Source organism: Prinia subflava, chromosome 11 (genome assembly GCF_021018805.1).
Source record: "Prinia subflava isolate CZ2003 ecotype Zambia chromosome 11, Cam_Psub_1.2, whole genome shotgun sequence".
NCBI lineage: Eukaryota > Metazoa > Chordata > Aves > Passeriformes > Cisticolidae > Prinia > Prinia subflava.
Window position 1 is genome coordinate 11,171,047 of NC_086257.1, and position 17,105 is coordinate 11,188,151.

The following is a 17,105-nucleotide window of genomic DNA, read 5'->3' on the forward strand; positions in this document are numbered from 1 at the left end:
TTTATTTCATAAATTACTTTCAAATAAATGCAACATTTTCCTAGCCTCGTTCCTGGAATTCTGGATAAAATTTAGGTCAAAATTATGACCAACTGAAAATGAAGAAGTTTCTTAATGAAAGAGGTTCTGCTGAGCATCTCAAACTGAGCTGTTCCAAGGCCCACTGGAGTTACTAGTTCATACCAATTACACTCACACATTTTCTTTTAAAGCTCAAGCACAACGTTGGCACCTCTCCAGAAAAAGCAGTTAATGTATACAACCATGTGGGTGGTCTTGTAAAAGAAAATTATGTGGACACAGCCTGGTTAGTATCTGTTTGAAGACCAGGAGATTTTCTGTGCTGAAATAGCCCAGGTAAGTTTTTTGTTGTGATACAGTTTCAGTGATGTAGTTTTTCCTTAGCTGTTGTGTTTGTCTGTGCTCCCTATTATCTGCTATTACACATTTATTTTCATTAAATAGTCCTTAAAAAATAAAAATAGAAGGGGACAAATCAGAAATTTTGCCCAGAGGGAATATAATAAAAAATAAGCTATACTTTGGATGAATAATATAGTCTTCAGCAGCAGCTAATAAAGAAACAGTACGAAATCCTAATTTTAATTGTGTAGTTCTTGACATGTACCAAAATATGTATTTATTCAATAATAAACATCCACTCAGGAAAAGCACAAAAATACACACGCAAAGGACTCCAGATGTTACATCACTCTAAATCTGGAGGACTGTGCAAGTGAGGGGTAATCAAGATCCATTGCTTCTTCTGATGTTGTCCTTGATTTAGTAACACTAACAAGAGGCTCTTTTGTTTGGTTGTTTAGTAGATAAATTACATCTATTATCACAAAAAAAAATCTCTTTATAGACAAAAATTATGAACAGAGAGATAATAAAGAATAACCAGAGAAACTTTTAAATGGAAGGAAAAAAAAAGACTGAGTTTCAATTAGGAAATATGTAATTTGTAACAATAATGGACATTTGAAAACCTTAGGCTGTGCTTGTTTTAAACTCACCTTTTCATTGACAACTTCTCCAGTTTCATTCACCTGGGCTTTTGTATTCCCTTTAACAGGTTTACTCCATTCCACAAGAGGATCGTGGAGAAAAGTCTTTAAGACACTAAATAAATTAAAAATTTAGAAAAGGATATAATACATGAAAAACACTCAATTTTCAGAACACAAACACTGACAGGAGCCCGTAGTTAGTGCTGAATATTTACACTGCTTTATATTTAGCTCCATGCCAGGGTGAGAGTGAGCTGCAGGATAGGCACACGCTGGAACTGGCACATTCCCCAGCAGTTCCTGTTTCACACATTCACACTCCAGACAGCTTTGAGGAGCCTGCAGCAAAGGCAGCTGCCCTACCTCATCAGAGGCTCCCTCTGGTCCCGCATCAGGCGCAGGGTGACCTCACAGGCTCTTCGGAAGAGACCCTCTGTCCCCATGGGACCCATCCCATTAACCATGTTGTGAGTGAGGCGGAAAGGAACGATCTCCGGAACTTCAAAAGTTTCTCCCTTTAAATTGAGAAAACAAGGCATGCCCTAAGTGTTTTAAACACTACTAAAGAGTAATATTTGCATTGGCTTTAGGTTTTTTCCTCCATCTTTGTCAGTGTCCTAACTGGCAAGGGACGTTTGCTCAGCTCAGTCCTACCCTGATAAGGAGAAATTACAGTGAGTAAAAGATAACATTGTTCAAATAACCTCTTTTTCCCTGTTTTAACACACTGATACAGGGTATAAATTTTATTCTCTAAATATATATTTATGCTCTGTAGTCCCATTGCAAAATGCTAACTTTTCATTTATAATATGAATTGGAATTGGAATTTTTGTGCTAAATTTGTGTGAGCGACAACAAGAAACTCTCCACAGCAGCAGAATTCTGAATGCAGCAATTACAGTTTTGTTTGGAGGGTGATAATGGAGAGAAGAGTGACAAAATGAAGTCTAAAATTTGGGCTGTTTCAGTATATCTACATCAGGTCATCTGATGCTGGCTAAATCAAAAAGTTGGTTTTCATTGAATGCAGCATACAGAATGATCACATCCTCTTTATATATTCCAGGCTTTTTTAGGGTATAAATACGAGACCAGTGAGAGTGTAGGAAGGCACCCCCATATCCAAGTGGGCAGTTCTGTGTAAATAAAGAAGTTTCAATTTACCTCAATACATATTAGGAACTTTAGCTAGAATTTTCCATGTCTCTGTGGCAATTGGTTCAGCGCCAAGACAGAAGCACCTGTTGGACTTTCTAGATGCTCTTCAAAAGTTATCCCTGTTGCTATTGGCAGTTTGCTAATTAAACCCTCCTCGATCGTTAAGTAGATAAGTGAGAGAACAAAGGTGCTTGGGGCATTCCTGAGATCTTGTAGCAAGTATGTAGACTTGTTCCTTAAACTGTGCACGGCTTTGTGATTTGTTTTTGTATTATTTTCTTTCTTTTATTAAAACCTTTTTGCTTTTTCAAGACCATGCCATCTCGCTAAATTCTTTAAGCCATTTCTCTGCAAGGGCTGGACCCTCGGAGGTATTTGGAACCCCGATATGAGAGAAAGAACACAACTGACATGTTAAAGTAAAAACGTGTACAAAACCCCAAGACAGCAGAAATTCGTAACTTACACGCATCTAAAATAAAGAGCAAGTTCAGCAAGCGGCATTTCTCACCTTGTTGAAAAGGCAGTTGAAATCCACGTGCACACACTCCCCAGTGAAAGAATCAAAGAGGATGTTCTCGCCGTGGCGGTCCCCCAGCCCCAGGACGTAGCCCACCATGGACATGACGGCCACCGAGCGGCAGTACGCTGACCTGCTGTTGTACCTGCGGGGACAGGGCAGCTCTGAGGCACCGCCTGCCTCCGCTGTCCCACTGCCTCGGAGGGGAATACACAAAGGAGATGCTCCTGAGCTAGCCTGATCCCACGCACTCACCATGAAGTAGGGTCAGGGAATGTTCTAAGAAACCACTCATGAAAGAGAGGAGGGTGACGAGGCAGAAGGACCTCTTTGAACATTTTCAGCTTCTCAGGCAAAGGTGCTGACTTTGGAAGCATGTGCTGCCGCAGCTCCTTCCCAGTCATGTAGATACCTGCAACAGACTTCCTCAGTTAGCAAAAAATATCTCCAAATATAAAGCCTGATATGTACTATTACAATATGGTAATTTAAAGAAAATAAATGTCTCCATTAAGTTGAAATAAATGATCAAATGAAAAATAATCTACAAACCATGTTGGTTGTGGGGTACAGTAAAGTTTTCCCCCAAACTCTTATTGCACTGATCAGAAAGATGCTTTGTTACCAAGAAATTCAAAAGAAATCTGATCTTTTCTCTGGAAAGCTGCTGTATTCCTAACCTTGCTTCCATTGTATATTATCTTAATTATTTCACATAAATGTTACAGAAATAAAAACTAATCTAAATCAAATCTAAAGAAAAAGTTCATGGCATTTTTTATTATTCAGTGCTGCACTTACATCTCCATGCTGCTGAAACAATTTACATCACTGAATGTAGGAAAGTATTAAGATGCCTGTGGTATCAGTTCTTGTAAGGAACTTACTCATTCCAAGCACCAATTCTCTTCCATTTAAGAGCAAAAGTCTACCACACATGAATAATAATATATTGCAGATAGATAAAAATACATGTGACTACATCTTCCTAGAATTTAGCCTGACTCTTGCCATTTGTTTCATTTACTTAATAAGATCCAAGCCCTTTAAAAATATCTAAAAACTTTTACTCTAGTCTAATTTATTTCTTTACCTTTCTCCTTATAAAGTTTTATCAGGATATTTCTTAGCCCAGCAGTGTTATTCACCCACTCAATTATGCCACACTCATCATTTAATGGAATCACTGCGTAGGTGCGGATATGGAGCTCTCGCCTACGGGACTCTGCATCTTTTCTTAAGCACTATTCACAAAAAGAAATGAGATTAGCACACAACAGATAGAATCAAAATGGATCTCTAGCATTTACATTCTTTCCAAGCACACAATCTAGAATTTACAAATCTAAGCTTCACAGCCTGCAGTAGGTCAAATGAAAGCAAAATGTGCATCTGTTCTCTAAAGTAAATTAAAAAAACGAGGATTTTGCAATAAAACAGTCAAACTGCATAACTTGTACATGGCTTAAATCCCTTAAAAGCAATATTTGAAATAAATCTTTCAGTGTTTCAGAGACACTGTCATTTGTTCTAACCTCACAGAAGACATGGTACCTTAACCTTATGCATATTGCTGAAAAGCAGAATAGAACTAAAATAGGTATGGCAACACTTTAGTATAAAAAGATTAATTTACCTATACTTTATAACATATATTAGAAATTACTAAATAAGAAATACTAAGCATGACAGCAGAAAGTTTGCAGGTATTTATTTATTGTAAATAACCTATTTTTACTGGAATAAGCGATTGTTTGGGCAGTATATTGTAATTTCTTATTGTTTTCACAAGTCTGTAGGAAGTCATACAATATCAGTTGCTACGGGTTTTGCTGAAATAAGGTATTTTGTATCAGTTTACTTTTCTTCCAGTGAGCTTTATCTCAAGCTAAACTGGCTTTTTTTTGTTAGATAACTCTGTGTTCTGTCCTGATCCATAAGTATAATGCACCTGATTGTCTCATTCATCAAACCTTATTAATAAGGGAGTTGAATTCCATGAGTCGACAGTCTTTTCTTAGATCATCTTTTGGCTTGCACATCATAATGTAAGATTTCCCATCTGAACCTTTCAAGGTGATCTTTTTTGGCTTTTGAAGTGAGGCAAGAATTTCCACCTAAAGAAAAATGAAATTCTTCACTAACATTCGTATCAGATTATCCAAAATAAAGTGTGTAATTGTAACAAACCACTGCAACCAATCGTGTTAACACTTGCATGGTGCTGCAGCACATGAACCTCGGATCAAAACTTTGAGTGCCAAGGGGCCAGACCTGCTTCAGCCTGCTGTGACAGAAGCCACTCACTTCCCACAAAAGTAATTATGGAGTTTCCTACTCCTTCCTCCCATTTGTAGAGAACAGAGATGTATTTGCAGCTCCATTTGTTTCAAATGCAGTCAGAAGGCAGAGCCTTACCGCGTCATCAAAGCCAGCAATGTAGGCCCAGCAGCCAGGAAAAGGGTCATGGTTAGCGTGGGTGCCAGGAATTGAAGGAAGGGTTGGTATCATCACAGATTGTAAGGGAATGAGAATTTCACTGAACGTGTGCTCCTCCACTAATCTTTTCAGTGTTTTGAAATGAATATTCATGCTTAATGTTGAGTTGTTTCCATCAACCTTGGAAAAAATAAATAACGTATAAAGTTAATGAACACTTAAAATAGTACTGCCCTTTCATATTAATTAATAGACTAGAATGATAAATGCTGATTGTAATAAGAAAAACAGCAAGTACATTTCAAATTAAATCATGAAGAAATAAATATATCTGTCTGTTATGAATTATTTTTCACTTTGGATATTACTACAGAATAATGAAATAATTCATTTAGTTCTACTTCTATTATCAAGTTAATTTGTTCATAAAAGCACAATCACTCTATTTTTACAGTAAAACTCTGAAAATTAATGGGCATGAATGATATGTGAAAGTATAAAACAATGTAAAGCCTATGCACTGTTAAACAAGCCATTATGTTTAAGCCATTATGCAGTTTCTGCTAAACTGCACTTATATTATGAATTAATAATAATTAATATTGATATATATTCATATTACTATAATTAATATTATGAATTGGTTAATGAAACCAATCAGAAGCAGGTTTTGCATGGCATTCTTGACTAATCCTACAACATGCATTAATTTGTTTATTTTTGTAAGTACTGGTTTGTTGCAGAGTTCCAACAGCTTGTCCGTAAGGCGTGTGGCATCTCCAATAAATTTTCCTAAAGATTCCTTCATGTGGATGGCTCTGGTTAGAATTTCTTTACATCTATTGACACGCATTGGGTAAGAGGACTGAAAAAAGAAAAGTTAAAATTTATTAAACAGTGAGTTAAAGAATCCCCCTCAGTGATTAATATTCTTTCCTCTACTAATTGCTGATCATATTTAATATCTGGAGAAGGATGTGCTTCGGTTGAAAAGCTGAAGTGGCACTGGTGGTGGGTGTGTGGGGGTTACTCCTGAAACCATTCTTGGGAGTCCCACAACATAAAGACCAATATTCAAGTATCTGTGTATCCTGAATGTTATTTCACCAGCCTAAAGAAACAGTATGCACCACGCTTCCCAGTCTGCTTTGGAATGACCTTACTGCCAAGTAATTAGTTGTACATCTACCAATGATTATAGGACTGAAAAACACAATTAGTAAATACAACAAAATCTGTTGCCCATAACTACACAATTCATCAGCTATTTGTTATTCAAATTTCCTTTCCTAATATACCATACAACTCTGGATGTATATTAGCATTGCAATTTGGAACATCTAAACTGTAATACCTGAATTAAGACTGCAAAAAAATAATTTGCAGTGATGGCATTAATAACCTCTTCTACAACACTGTATCACAACAAAACAAACTCTCAAATCGTTCTTATCAGCTTAGAGTAAAATAGGTTATATTTACATTTCCAAGACAAATAGTTTTGTAAATGTAATAAAAGTGTAGCTATACATATCAAGGTACCTTGGACACAGCAGTCATCATCCACATTGCTTGCTGTGGGTAGGCTAAAAACACTTTAGCAACAATCACCATCAGAACTGCAAAGACTTCATCGTGGGAATGGCAGATCCGGGAGATGAGCTGAGAAAAGGCTGTCAGGAACTGGTAAGGTGCGAGGTGATTCGTGTGCTCTGTAATCACCTTGTTTATTTTAGCCAGATCGTTTTTCATTTGAACACGTTCTGAACGACCTGCTGTAAAATGGAAAGAAAAGACCATGTTCCTGGTTCTCCCTACTGGAAAGAGAAAGTCCTTTCAATCGAGCCTATAGAGTAATATTTTGTTGGCACTTTCATAAGCCAAAAAAAAATTTAAGGCAACAAAAAAGCTCCTACTGTAAAGTTCTTTTTAACACAGCATACAGTGACTGAATACATAAGCTATTTAACTAAGCAGAATACCAGGAAATTAAATCTCCTTACACTTTTAAAATCACTTCTCTAAAATGATACAATGGCATAGAACAGACTAAAAACCCTCCATGTATTTGACTGATAAAAGGATTCCAATGTTCTTTAGTGGAGAGGAAATGAAGAAAGTCTTTCCATGGGATGAGATGAGCACATCTCCTGTCTCCACCCCTTCCCCTGAGGACCCAGCTTGAGTTTCACACCAACACCTTCTCACCAGTGCAGGATCTGATGTGCCTGCACCAAGCTGACCTAAGTGTGTAGAATGAGGACAAGATCAAGGAGCACAACTGTCTGCTTCACTCCAGACCCGCAAGCAATGTTTGCAGTTTTCATTTGCACCAAAATCTCCCACCCAAAGTGCATCTGTGATGTTTGTTTCACACGCCTTCATGCTGCTGCCTACAAGATTTCTTCTATCCCCTTCAATTTTAGTAAAATTAGGCAGAAAATTTCAGTAAAATTCCTTCAAAGACTGGAACCAAAACAAATTGAAAAAAAAGCCCCAAAGCCTAACACTTTACTGTAGCAAATGCATACAAAACTACCACTCATCACTCATGAGGCACCTTAGAAGTGGTGACCAGAGGCATGCAAGGATTTTCCCTGAATCTATTTAATAGCTTCAGTTACCCAAGAAACAATGCTGTCTCATTATATATTGGAAAAAAATCTGGAGGATTTAATCAAAATAATTAATACTCTCCTGCATATTAACATCCTGTATTTTACAAGAATAGTAGTACTTTCTTGTTTCCATATAATGTCAGGCAATAAATCTAAACAAAGAACTGTAAATATACTTCACTGCTCCTTCAATCATCTATTCAAAAGAATGACATGGGAACTCTGTACTGGGAAAAAATGTTCTACCTTTATCACATTCATATGCCTTTGCTCCAAAGTCCAGCCACAAAGACAGCATTCTTGGCATTGACTGATAGATGAATTGGTTTCCATACTGCAGAGACCTGTGATTACATGTTCAAATCAAAGTATGTTAATGATATATATCAGAAGTGATACAAATTTTACATTCTTATTTGTTTAACATTCCATTCTAACTTTAAAAATTTATGTCAGCATTTTAATGCATCTCCTGCAATTAAGAAATATACAAAGGGTTTGTTTTTACTGCTCGAAACCACAGCTGAAATAATTAACTGTCTGACAAAAGACAATTGCTTAGTCAGAAGTAAAATTAATTAGGTATGAAAACAAAATGGAAGCATGCAGTATTTTATTTTACAATACTGCATAAAAATTTGAGTCAGTCTGAATTAATGAAAGGAAATATATTCCTACAGAAATGTTTTCTCCCAGTATAATTGTCATCCTTTTATGGAAACTGAGCAAAGTTCCCCTCTAACCTTCCAAAGTGATGAACTATGTATCTAATCAGATCTCCTTGTTTTTCCATCTTGTTGTCAGTTACCATCGGCATTAGTTTATCATAATATTTTGCAAGATAAAAATGTCCATCTTCCCATTCTGGCAAGAAAATTGTAACATCCTGCAAGAAAATCAAAATGAGATAATTACTTTTGAGAGGATGTTAACTTAAAAGTATTCTCAAGAAACAAGAATTTTGTATTAGTTATGTTATTGTTAACAGTAGTATTTCCAGATTACCTTATACTTTTTCATGACTGCATTGCTTTCAAAGTTAGCAGTTTCTTCCATAAATCTGCCCACTAGCAGCATTGCCCGACCATGGATGAGCTGATTCTTGCTATTGGAGGGTGCTTTATTTTCAGGGAAACATAACTCAACCCCCTTCTGGAGAACAATTAGTGCTTCATGAACCTCACCCTAAGGGAAAGACAGAAAACATTTTATATAAATGGATAACATATGTTAAAGTAGCACTTTATATACTCCAAATAAGAAAGATGCAAAACTTCCCTCTTACAGTTGTTATTAAGGCAAAGCTACATCCCCAAACATGTTCTAGGCCATTCTGGCTGTGGTAACTGAATATTACTGACTTCAAATGCTTCTTCTATTTCCTTGTTATCTCAGCATTGTTGTGCCTTTAGGTGTACCACAACAATGGCCCTCATGTTTGCTGCCTACTGCTATAAGTTAAAAGGAAACAAATCAAGGAGAAGCCCACTATTAAGATAATTTAAAGTTGCCTGGGCTGCTTTGACAGTGGCAGGTAATCCACCAAAGGTGCCAGGAAGGTCAATGGACACAAAACAGGGCTGAGCAGCAGCTGGAGAATCAGCTGCAATGTGTTGATAGTCCCAAATGACATATCTTGTTTTACATATGCTGACTGTATGCCATTTTTTTCTTGAAGAAAACGAAAAATATTATCTTTGTGCACGTGAGAAATGAACAGTTTTGTTTCCTTACCTTGGACCAGAGCCACTTTGCTCGCTCCACGTAAAGCTCGGAGAGCGTTGATTCCCCGGCGTTCAGCAGAGCGTTGTAGGCAGTCTGGTGATGCCCAGCTTTCCTCGCAACTCTGGCACTCTGCAGCCAACACTGACCAACAAGCTCACTGTAATCCTGGCTGCAAGGACGTTTTTGGGAAAAATGAAACATTTCTTCTTTGAATGCTACTTTAAAATCTGAGCTAAATGTCATAATGTATTGAAACACAAGTTGAATTTCTCAGTAAGTTATATACCACGTAATGATAATTTAAAACTATTTTAATACATTTTTCATCTATTTTTTTTCCATTTAGGCCTAGAAACAAACACACTTTCTCCCTGTTTCTTGCTTCTCTTTCCTTTAGACACTGCTTTTCCTCCTTATTTTGAAGATACATAATACTGAAGGACTACTTTTGCCTACAACAAATTCCCAGAGTTTTATCTTCTCTCTTCTAACCCATATATGGAAACCCAGAGTATTACTGAGAATATAACATACACAAGAAACAGTCATGTCCTCACCTTTTATTGAGGCTAAGCAAAGCCCTTCTCAGTGCTAAAATGGGTTCTTTTGCTCTGTATGAGTTTTGGGTCATTTCAATTCGGGCACACCAGTTCAGGGAATCTCTGCTGTGGTCACCATCTGGTTGCTGAAACATTGGCCCAATACTATGTTCCAACTCACACAGCATATGCAACCTGTGTTAGCAAAAGAAAGGCAAAAAAATGGTGAAAATTGATTACTGTTTGAAATACGTGCAAATTTTATAAAGTTTTTGTAGTTTTCTTTCTAAAAGCTGGCTCTGTAAATAATGCTACTCAGAAGGACTTATGCTAAAAGCAAAAATGCAGCAAATGCAAGCACACAAAATCAAGGATTTATAAACAGATTAGTTATTTCCTCAGTATTCCTTTGCCAAGCTGGTGAAAAGAGAGAAATATAGATCACTCAGAGAGGAAGTCAATCTTTAGCAAGAGTATTTCTATCCACTAGTTACTTCAACAATTCTTCAGAAAGACTGACATTTTCAACAAATCCAATTTGAAAAGCAATGTACTTTTACTTAAAGTGAAGTTATTCCAATTATTTTAAACTACCATTACTGTTAATATCTGTCAGTGTAAAGATGGAAAGCTGAGTGGTTGTAAATGCCCCAGTTGTCACTGGCAGAGCCCAGATGTGTGGGTACATCTGACAGAGAAAAAGTGACTCTTGAAAGGCTTCCAAGTATGGATCAATGGCTAAAGGAAACTACCTTGAAACACTTCTTTCTCAATACCCATACTTCATTTCCCAAATAACACTGCAGAAATTACCAACAGAGAACAGAATTAAGAGGTAAGTAAAGCACACACTTCAACTGGCTTCAGCCAGTATCTTGCCATAAGGATGCATTTACAGTGCAGAGGAAGTATTAAGTCCTTTTACTCAAAAAGTCTACTATAGCCAAATTAAAAGTTTATTAGTAAAGAAAAGTAGAACTACTGAAAGGGATGGGATTTAATTCTTACTGCTCTTTCTTGAAGAACAAGGAAGTGCTTTTCAGCCTCCATACAGATCAAAAGCAATGTTCTTAAGTTAATGGAGTTACTGGCCTATTTGCAGCACTTCAAGCATGGAATTAACTTGCTGCTTTTTATTACCTGACATTTACATTAGCTTGCTAGCTGATTTTGAAAGACCACACCACATATACCACATCATTTTATTGTGAATGTTTTCCATGGAGGATAAATATAAATTCCTAATGTATCAAAGGTTTTCAGTTGAATGAGTATTAAAAAAAAAGTGACAAAAAATGCACATCAGTACCATTCACTGTAGAAATGCAAAATTCTTGCTGCTGCATACTTGATTATGTGATTTCTGAATTTAAGAATAGTGACATGAAAATGAGAAACCTGATAATGTGTTCATATCCTCGCTGATAGGATCCTCTTTCAAAGCTTGCTGCTGAAAGAGGAACAATCTGTTCTGCTCGGACAACCTTGAGCGTCTCGTAAAAAGCTGCCTCATTCTTCTTCTTGGCTGATAACAATAAATGTCCCAGTCTGACACTCCAAGTAGTAGACTTCACATCTTTGGGGAGAAAAAAAAGCCCTTAGCTTCTTTAAGCAGCTTAATCTGAACATGCTAATTTGTCTAAACCTACTACTGGGAAAATAACTTTTTCTCACAACAAAGTAACTGTATGTTAGTAGCACTATATAATTCAACTCCACAATCCACCCAGCCAAACAGACTCAAAAGATAAATTCACTCCAAACTTCTGCTCAAAGACTATCCAGGTTACAATCAAATACAGTTACAAAATCCAGAAGACAGAACCAACCCCAGTAAAATCCAAGACAAATGACAGTATCTGCCATTATCTTGATTCAAGATGATTAAACTAAAACATACAATTTTCAGAAATGCAATGAAGTATTAATACTTTTATGTGATGATAACGTACCTGAAGCTAAATAATTTTCCAGTAAATCCCACTGTGACAGTTTCCAGGCTGCTTCCACTCTGTAAGTGTTCAATTCAGAAATCCATTCAGACCTATTAAAAGAAAAAAAAGGCAATAAAATTTTGTGCTGTCTCCTCTCAGTACGTTAATCCTACATTATATTAACAAATGTTCTTTAGATAAAACTTCTCTTACTTGAAAGAGGCAAGATAAGCTTGCTTTTAAAGAAAGTCAGTAAAATCAAAGGACATGCACGGATAACATGATCCCACAAATGCAACCTCCAAAGATTGCATTTAACATCTGTGGTACACATCAAAAACTACCAGCTTTTAATCCATCTAGCTATTAGACTACAGAATACCAATGGAATCACTGACATGGGAAACAATGCAAAAATTCTACCTAAGAAATTAAAGCACATACCAACACTGCTCTCAGACAAGAACACTGCTTTCGGACAAGAACCAAAAATTTCTGGACTTCTTGAAATAAATAATTTATAGATAAAGCACTCAAAGTTTTCTAGCTTCACATTGCTAATTCAATTATGTTTAATAAGCCTCAAATGTTTGATAATGAGCAGAAATGGCTACTGAGGCTGAGATTTATGCCAGAGCTTCATATTATTCAAATGCATTGTGTATTAGATGCTTACAGTACCTGTTTGCAAGCACTCCATTGACCTGAGTTATTACAGTAGATAACTGACCAAGGCCTAACATGGACTTCACTACACCATGATAGTGAATAATCTAGAAAGAGGAGAAAAAACCAAAACAACAAATGAAAACCCTATATAGACATTAATGAAATTCATGCCAAACTGAAGGAAGAAATATGCCCATTTGGGTGCTTTTTAGAATACAAAAAGGCATAACTAATTGCACCATAAGCTAAATGAACATTCAAAAAATCCAGTAAGAGATTTGTTTCAGTTCATAAACTGCTTTCAACAGCAGTAATTATTAAGCAACTGACACAATAAGCACTTAGATTCCTATTTTACTTAAAATATTCTGCCTTAGTAGTTTTTTTGCCTTAGTAGTCTGTGAGCTAAAAAGATTTAAAATAATAATTATATTTATTACAAAATAAAAAACCGTTTTTTATTTACCTGATCAGGTTCCAGTTGGATAGCCCTATCATAGCAGGCTGTTGCATCTCTTAACAAGCCAATACTTTCATGTTCAAGGATTTGCTCTTTGAGAGATGGCTCTGCTTTCCGAATGGCGCTCACCCCAGCCACTCCGTCTGGCTCGTGCATGGCAGCATACAATTTCTACATACAAACAGAATTGGACATGGCATTAAAAATAAGAAGCTATTTTATAGACAATGTGCTGAATCAGAACTTCTTGAACGTGGAGAACACACTACTCTGTAGGACTTCAATCATTCATGGAAGATGTCAGTTTTGCCAGGCTCCTTCCAAAGCTGAGCCCTACTTCTGCTTAGTGTACAGTAATATTTATGAGCTCATACTACTGATAAGAGTATCACATGAAGTTACCTGAAACCATCTGTATAAAGAACAAAATAAACAGCCTGTTATTACATGATAGCATAAAGATGATTACTTTGGGTGAATAAGCAACATACTAAGTTTTTGTCAAATTTGAAATGTCATTGAGGAATATAAACCACAGGGAAGCACAAAAAGGATCATCCCACAGTTTAAAATACTTCTTGAAAATAAATTCTGTAATTTGCAACACCTTTAGCATTGGCTCTTTTTCTACTTTAGAATAAGCCACTTGGAATTTCTTCAAATGTACTCTGGCGCTTTTTTTTGTTTTTACAGTTGGCTGTGTTTTCTGGCAAAAGGCGCAGAGCTAACTTCAAAGCAATAAATTGTTATGCAATCAACAAACCCACATTTAATAATTTTCAGGAATTTACAATCTTTTACTATACAGTAGAAAGCTGTTCATTCCTTTTCATATAAAAAGCATGCCAAACAAGAAAAAGTACTAAATATTGCTGAAACACAGATGACTAAACACTTGTATTCAACAAGTGCCCAAATAAATCTTTTCTTCTCCCCATCACAAAGAAGAATTTGACCAAGCTTTATTCATCATACACATTTTCATCTTAAAATAAAATACAAAAACCAAAAAGAACTTCAGAACCTGAAGAAATCCAAGATGTTCCTGAATATTTTGTTTCTTCTCTGTTATAAATGATTCAAAGTGCATCACAGCCCTCGTGTAAGCCTTGGAACGAAAGGAGGCCACAGCCAGTGTGTCCTGGGGAATGAGGTCTAGAAAACGTGTCACATTTTGATACTCTCCATAGTCCTCACTTGATGCTGTTGAAAAAAAAGACATATTAAAAAGTTTGTAAATTAAAGTTTCATTTGTAAGAATTACCTTATGCATCAAAATTCAATTAACTCATTTAACAATGTAATGAGAAGTGGACTAATTAAAGAACATGGTTTTCTCTTCTGCCAACAATAATTCATTTAAAATAATTCCGGTGAACTTTCTACATCTTGCAAGACAGCACAGAATATATAATATTATACATAATACTATATACATAACATATAACATCATATATTGTATATAATATTATATACGTAATATAATATATTCAGTTAAAGTGAATGTTTATAAAACTATCAAGAAATTAACATTTTATTGTTCAAATTTTAAATCTCTTACTCTTGCAACAGGCATTCAGAAATCCATTTGGGGTGGAAGAGGTGGAAATCACAATATGATATTAAGAAATCATAAAAGAGATTACATATTATACTAGGACAGCATTTGTAAATAGTCATAATGTGAAACTGCAAACATAAATAAAATACTTCTTTAATAACGTTAATGCCATTTTAAATAAAATAAGCATCCCTCACTTTTTAGATCACTTTTGTCTTTGCTAGACTTGGCAGCATTTTTCTCAGCAATGAGTGTTTGAAATTTGTGTCTTGCCCACTGGGTGAGGTGATCCAGCATAGAGAACACAGTCTGTGTGCTCAGCTGGCTCAGGTCAGAGGCGCTGTCCTCCAGCCTCCTGCTGGACTGGTCATCGTGCTTCAGGACAGCCATGATCTCCATGTAAACCTACACAAAGGGAAAAGACACAGTGTCATACCCGCAGCAAAATAGTAGGAAACAGCAATTAACATAAAATCAAACCAAAATACTGATATTTTAAGTGTGTGTTTTAGTAATTTGGAGATAATTTTCATGACCTTGTTGTCACACAATCTCAAAAGGGAGAAAAGGCAAACCAAGCAGCTGCTGTTGTCAAGAGATTCTCCATACATGGAGAAAGTTTTGAGGTTTGAAGACACAACAAATGCTACTGCACCTCTTCTAAAAATACAATACTTCAAGATCTGATAATAATGAAGTTACCTACTGGTTACAAGACTACAAATCTACTTTTTTTGCTTCTGTTTAAATAAATGCTGTGACAAAATATCAGTTTCTGTTTGTTTTAGTCCATAAAATATGATTTAACATAAATATCAGATGCTTATTGTCGATGTACTTGCTCACAGAAGGAAAATCATCACACGCCTCTACACACCCACAATATTTAAACACAGATATTTTAGCTGTGAAACCTCAAATTAATGGAATGCAAGTTAGACTTTTCAGTATCTTCTAATTTCCTTGTTTTACCCAGGACATGCTTACAGAGTCCTTGCAAACTTGCATCTCTCTGTACATACATGTGCTGCTCCCAGTAAAAAGGCAGCACTTGGCCACATGCACTGACAGCTCACACAAACTGAAGGAAAGCAGGATGACTTCTACCCCAGCCCTGCTTTGCTACAACACATCTACGAATCCTGCTCCACCTGAATCTGGCAGCTGAACAGTTTATCCACTGAAACTGTAATAGTATGCAAAGGAGAGGAAAAAAATCTGAGTCTGAATTCTTAGAATGATACAAGTTCAATTTGCTGCTCTTTTGTTGCACACTTCCTCTTTGTTGATATTACTGCAGTCACAATTAACTACATAATATCCCATCATAGGTCCAACTGATGGAAATCTGCAGAAAAGCAGTTCCAACACAAACTTGTATGAGTATATTCAAAACCCCGTCAGAAAATTTATATTATCAATACACAAAAAAGAGTTTAACACCTGAACAATTTATTCATGTAGGCCTACAGGGCTGAGCAGCTCTCGTGAGGAACAGCTCCAGACCATGCCTGTGAAAAACACTTCTTATACACCTCACCTCTTGTTGATCCTCTTGACTGCATCCCAACAAGACATAGACAAGGATGTGTGGAAGCAGATAAATTGTCACTTTATAGTCATTTTTCATCATAATACTGCAGCAATCAAAGACTTTTCTGGCAAGATCATGTCGCACCTATAGAAAAACATTATTTCCAGGAAAAGCATCATTATAGAAGTGCAAATACATGAACAATCAATGGATTTCCTTTTGCTGATGAACACAAATTCTAGTCCATCAAATTAATTAAAGATACCTGTCTTCTACAGAAGGTGCATCAGACTTAAATCTGCAACAGGGATACCAACTGGCAGCTGCTATTACAGCTAGCAATTGCTGACAGCACGAAAAGACAGGTAAGCACTGCTCACATTTCCACTTCTCCATGTGTTTTACACCATTGGGAACTTGCACTGGCCATAGAAAAAACCTTAAGGCTGAGAGTCCACCACCACACTCAGCCTCTCTTCCACCCTTAAAAGCCTGCAGAAAGTAGGATATTATGAAGACATTCTGTCTGAAGGAGGACAGTGTTGTTACTGAGCTACTGTAATTCAATTCACTTCTTACAGTGGCTGATTTGGAAGTGACATTTTCAGTGGGTCACTTACATATTGGAAAGGGAAAAGAAGGTACAAGCACTTTTTATGTTCTGGGACTGTGGAGCTACAGGGAAATCTTTCCAAAACTGAGAAGGTAAACCTAGAAACACTTCAGACTCTTTTCACAAGCATTGGTCAGTGCCCTCAGTTTCACAAGGGTGTCAGGACAAAGGCAAGTTTCCTTCATTTTTAGCTTTGACACTGCCTGTGAAGCCTTGCCAGGGACCAGTGCTGGGAAGGGGAGTGCAGTACCCTGCTGAAGAAGCAGCAAAATCCTGTAAGAGGCCTACAGCCTCCTCCCATCCATCCCTGACCTGCAGC

The 17,105-nt window shown here is 36.6% G+C and overlaps 1 protein-coding gene across 2 annotated transcripts in view; it reads right to left on the reverse strand.

The window, feature by feature from the left end:
* ATR (ATR serine/threonine kinase) overlaps nt 1-17,105 on the reverse strand; it is a 38,234-nt gene that overhangs the window by 838 nt on the left and 20,291 nt on the right. The window contains exons 26-46 of one of the 2 annotated variants that reach the window (XM_063407999.1): nt 16,180-16,317; nt 14,837-15,044; nt 14,103-14,281; nt 13,085-13,249; nt 12,631-12,722; nt 11,968-12,059; nt 11,414-11,591; nt 10,034-10,210; nt 9,486-9,645; nt 8,757-8,936; nt 8,495-8,637; nt 7,998-8,095; nt 6,676-6,905; nt 5,864-5,998; nt 5,113-5,313; nt 4,668-4,811; nt 3,788-3,938; nt 2,950-3,106; nt 2,686-2,839; nt 1,377-1,528; nt 1,020-1,125 (exon numbers count right to left, since the gene is read on the reverse strand). In XM_063407999.1, coding sequence (XP_063264069.1) covers nt 1,020-1,125; nt 1,377-1,528; nt 2,686-2,839; nt 2,950-3,106; nt 3,788-3,938; nt 4,668-4,811; nt 5,113-5,313; nt 5,864-5,998; nt 6,676-6,905; nt 7,998-8,095; nt 8,495-8,637; nt 8,757-8,936; nt 9,486-9,645; nt 10,034-10,210; nt 11,414-11,591; nt 11,968-12,059; nt 12,631-12,722; nt 13,085-13,249; nt 14,103-14,281; nt 14,837-15,044; nt 16,180-16,317 — 3,240 coding nt within the window. Of the gene's footprint in view, nt 1-1,019; nt 1,126-1,376; nt 1,529-2,685; nt 2,840-2,949; nt 3,107-3,787; nt 3,939-4,667; nt 4,812-5,112; nt 5,314-5,863; nt 5,999-6,675; nt 6,909-7,997; nt 8,096-8,494; nt 8,638-8,756; nt 8,937-9,485; nt 9,646-10,033; nt 10,211-11,413; nt 11,592-11,967; nt 12,060-12,630; nt 12,723-13,084; nt 13,250-14,102; nt 14,282-14,836; nt 15,045-16,179; nt 16,318-17,105 lie in introns of both variants that reach the window. The other variant, XM_063407997.1, reaches the window with a different exon arrangement.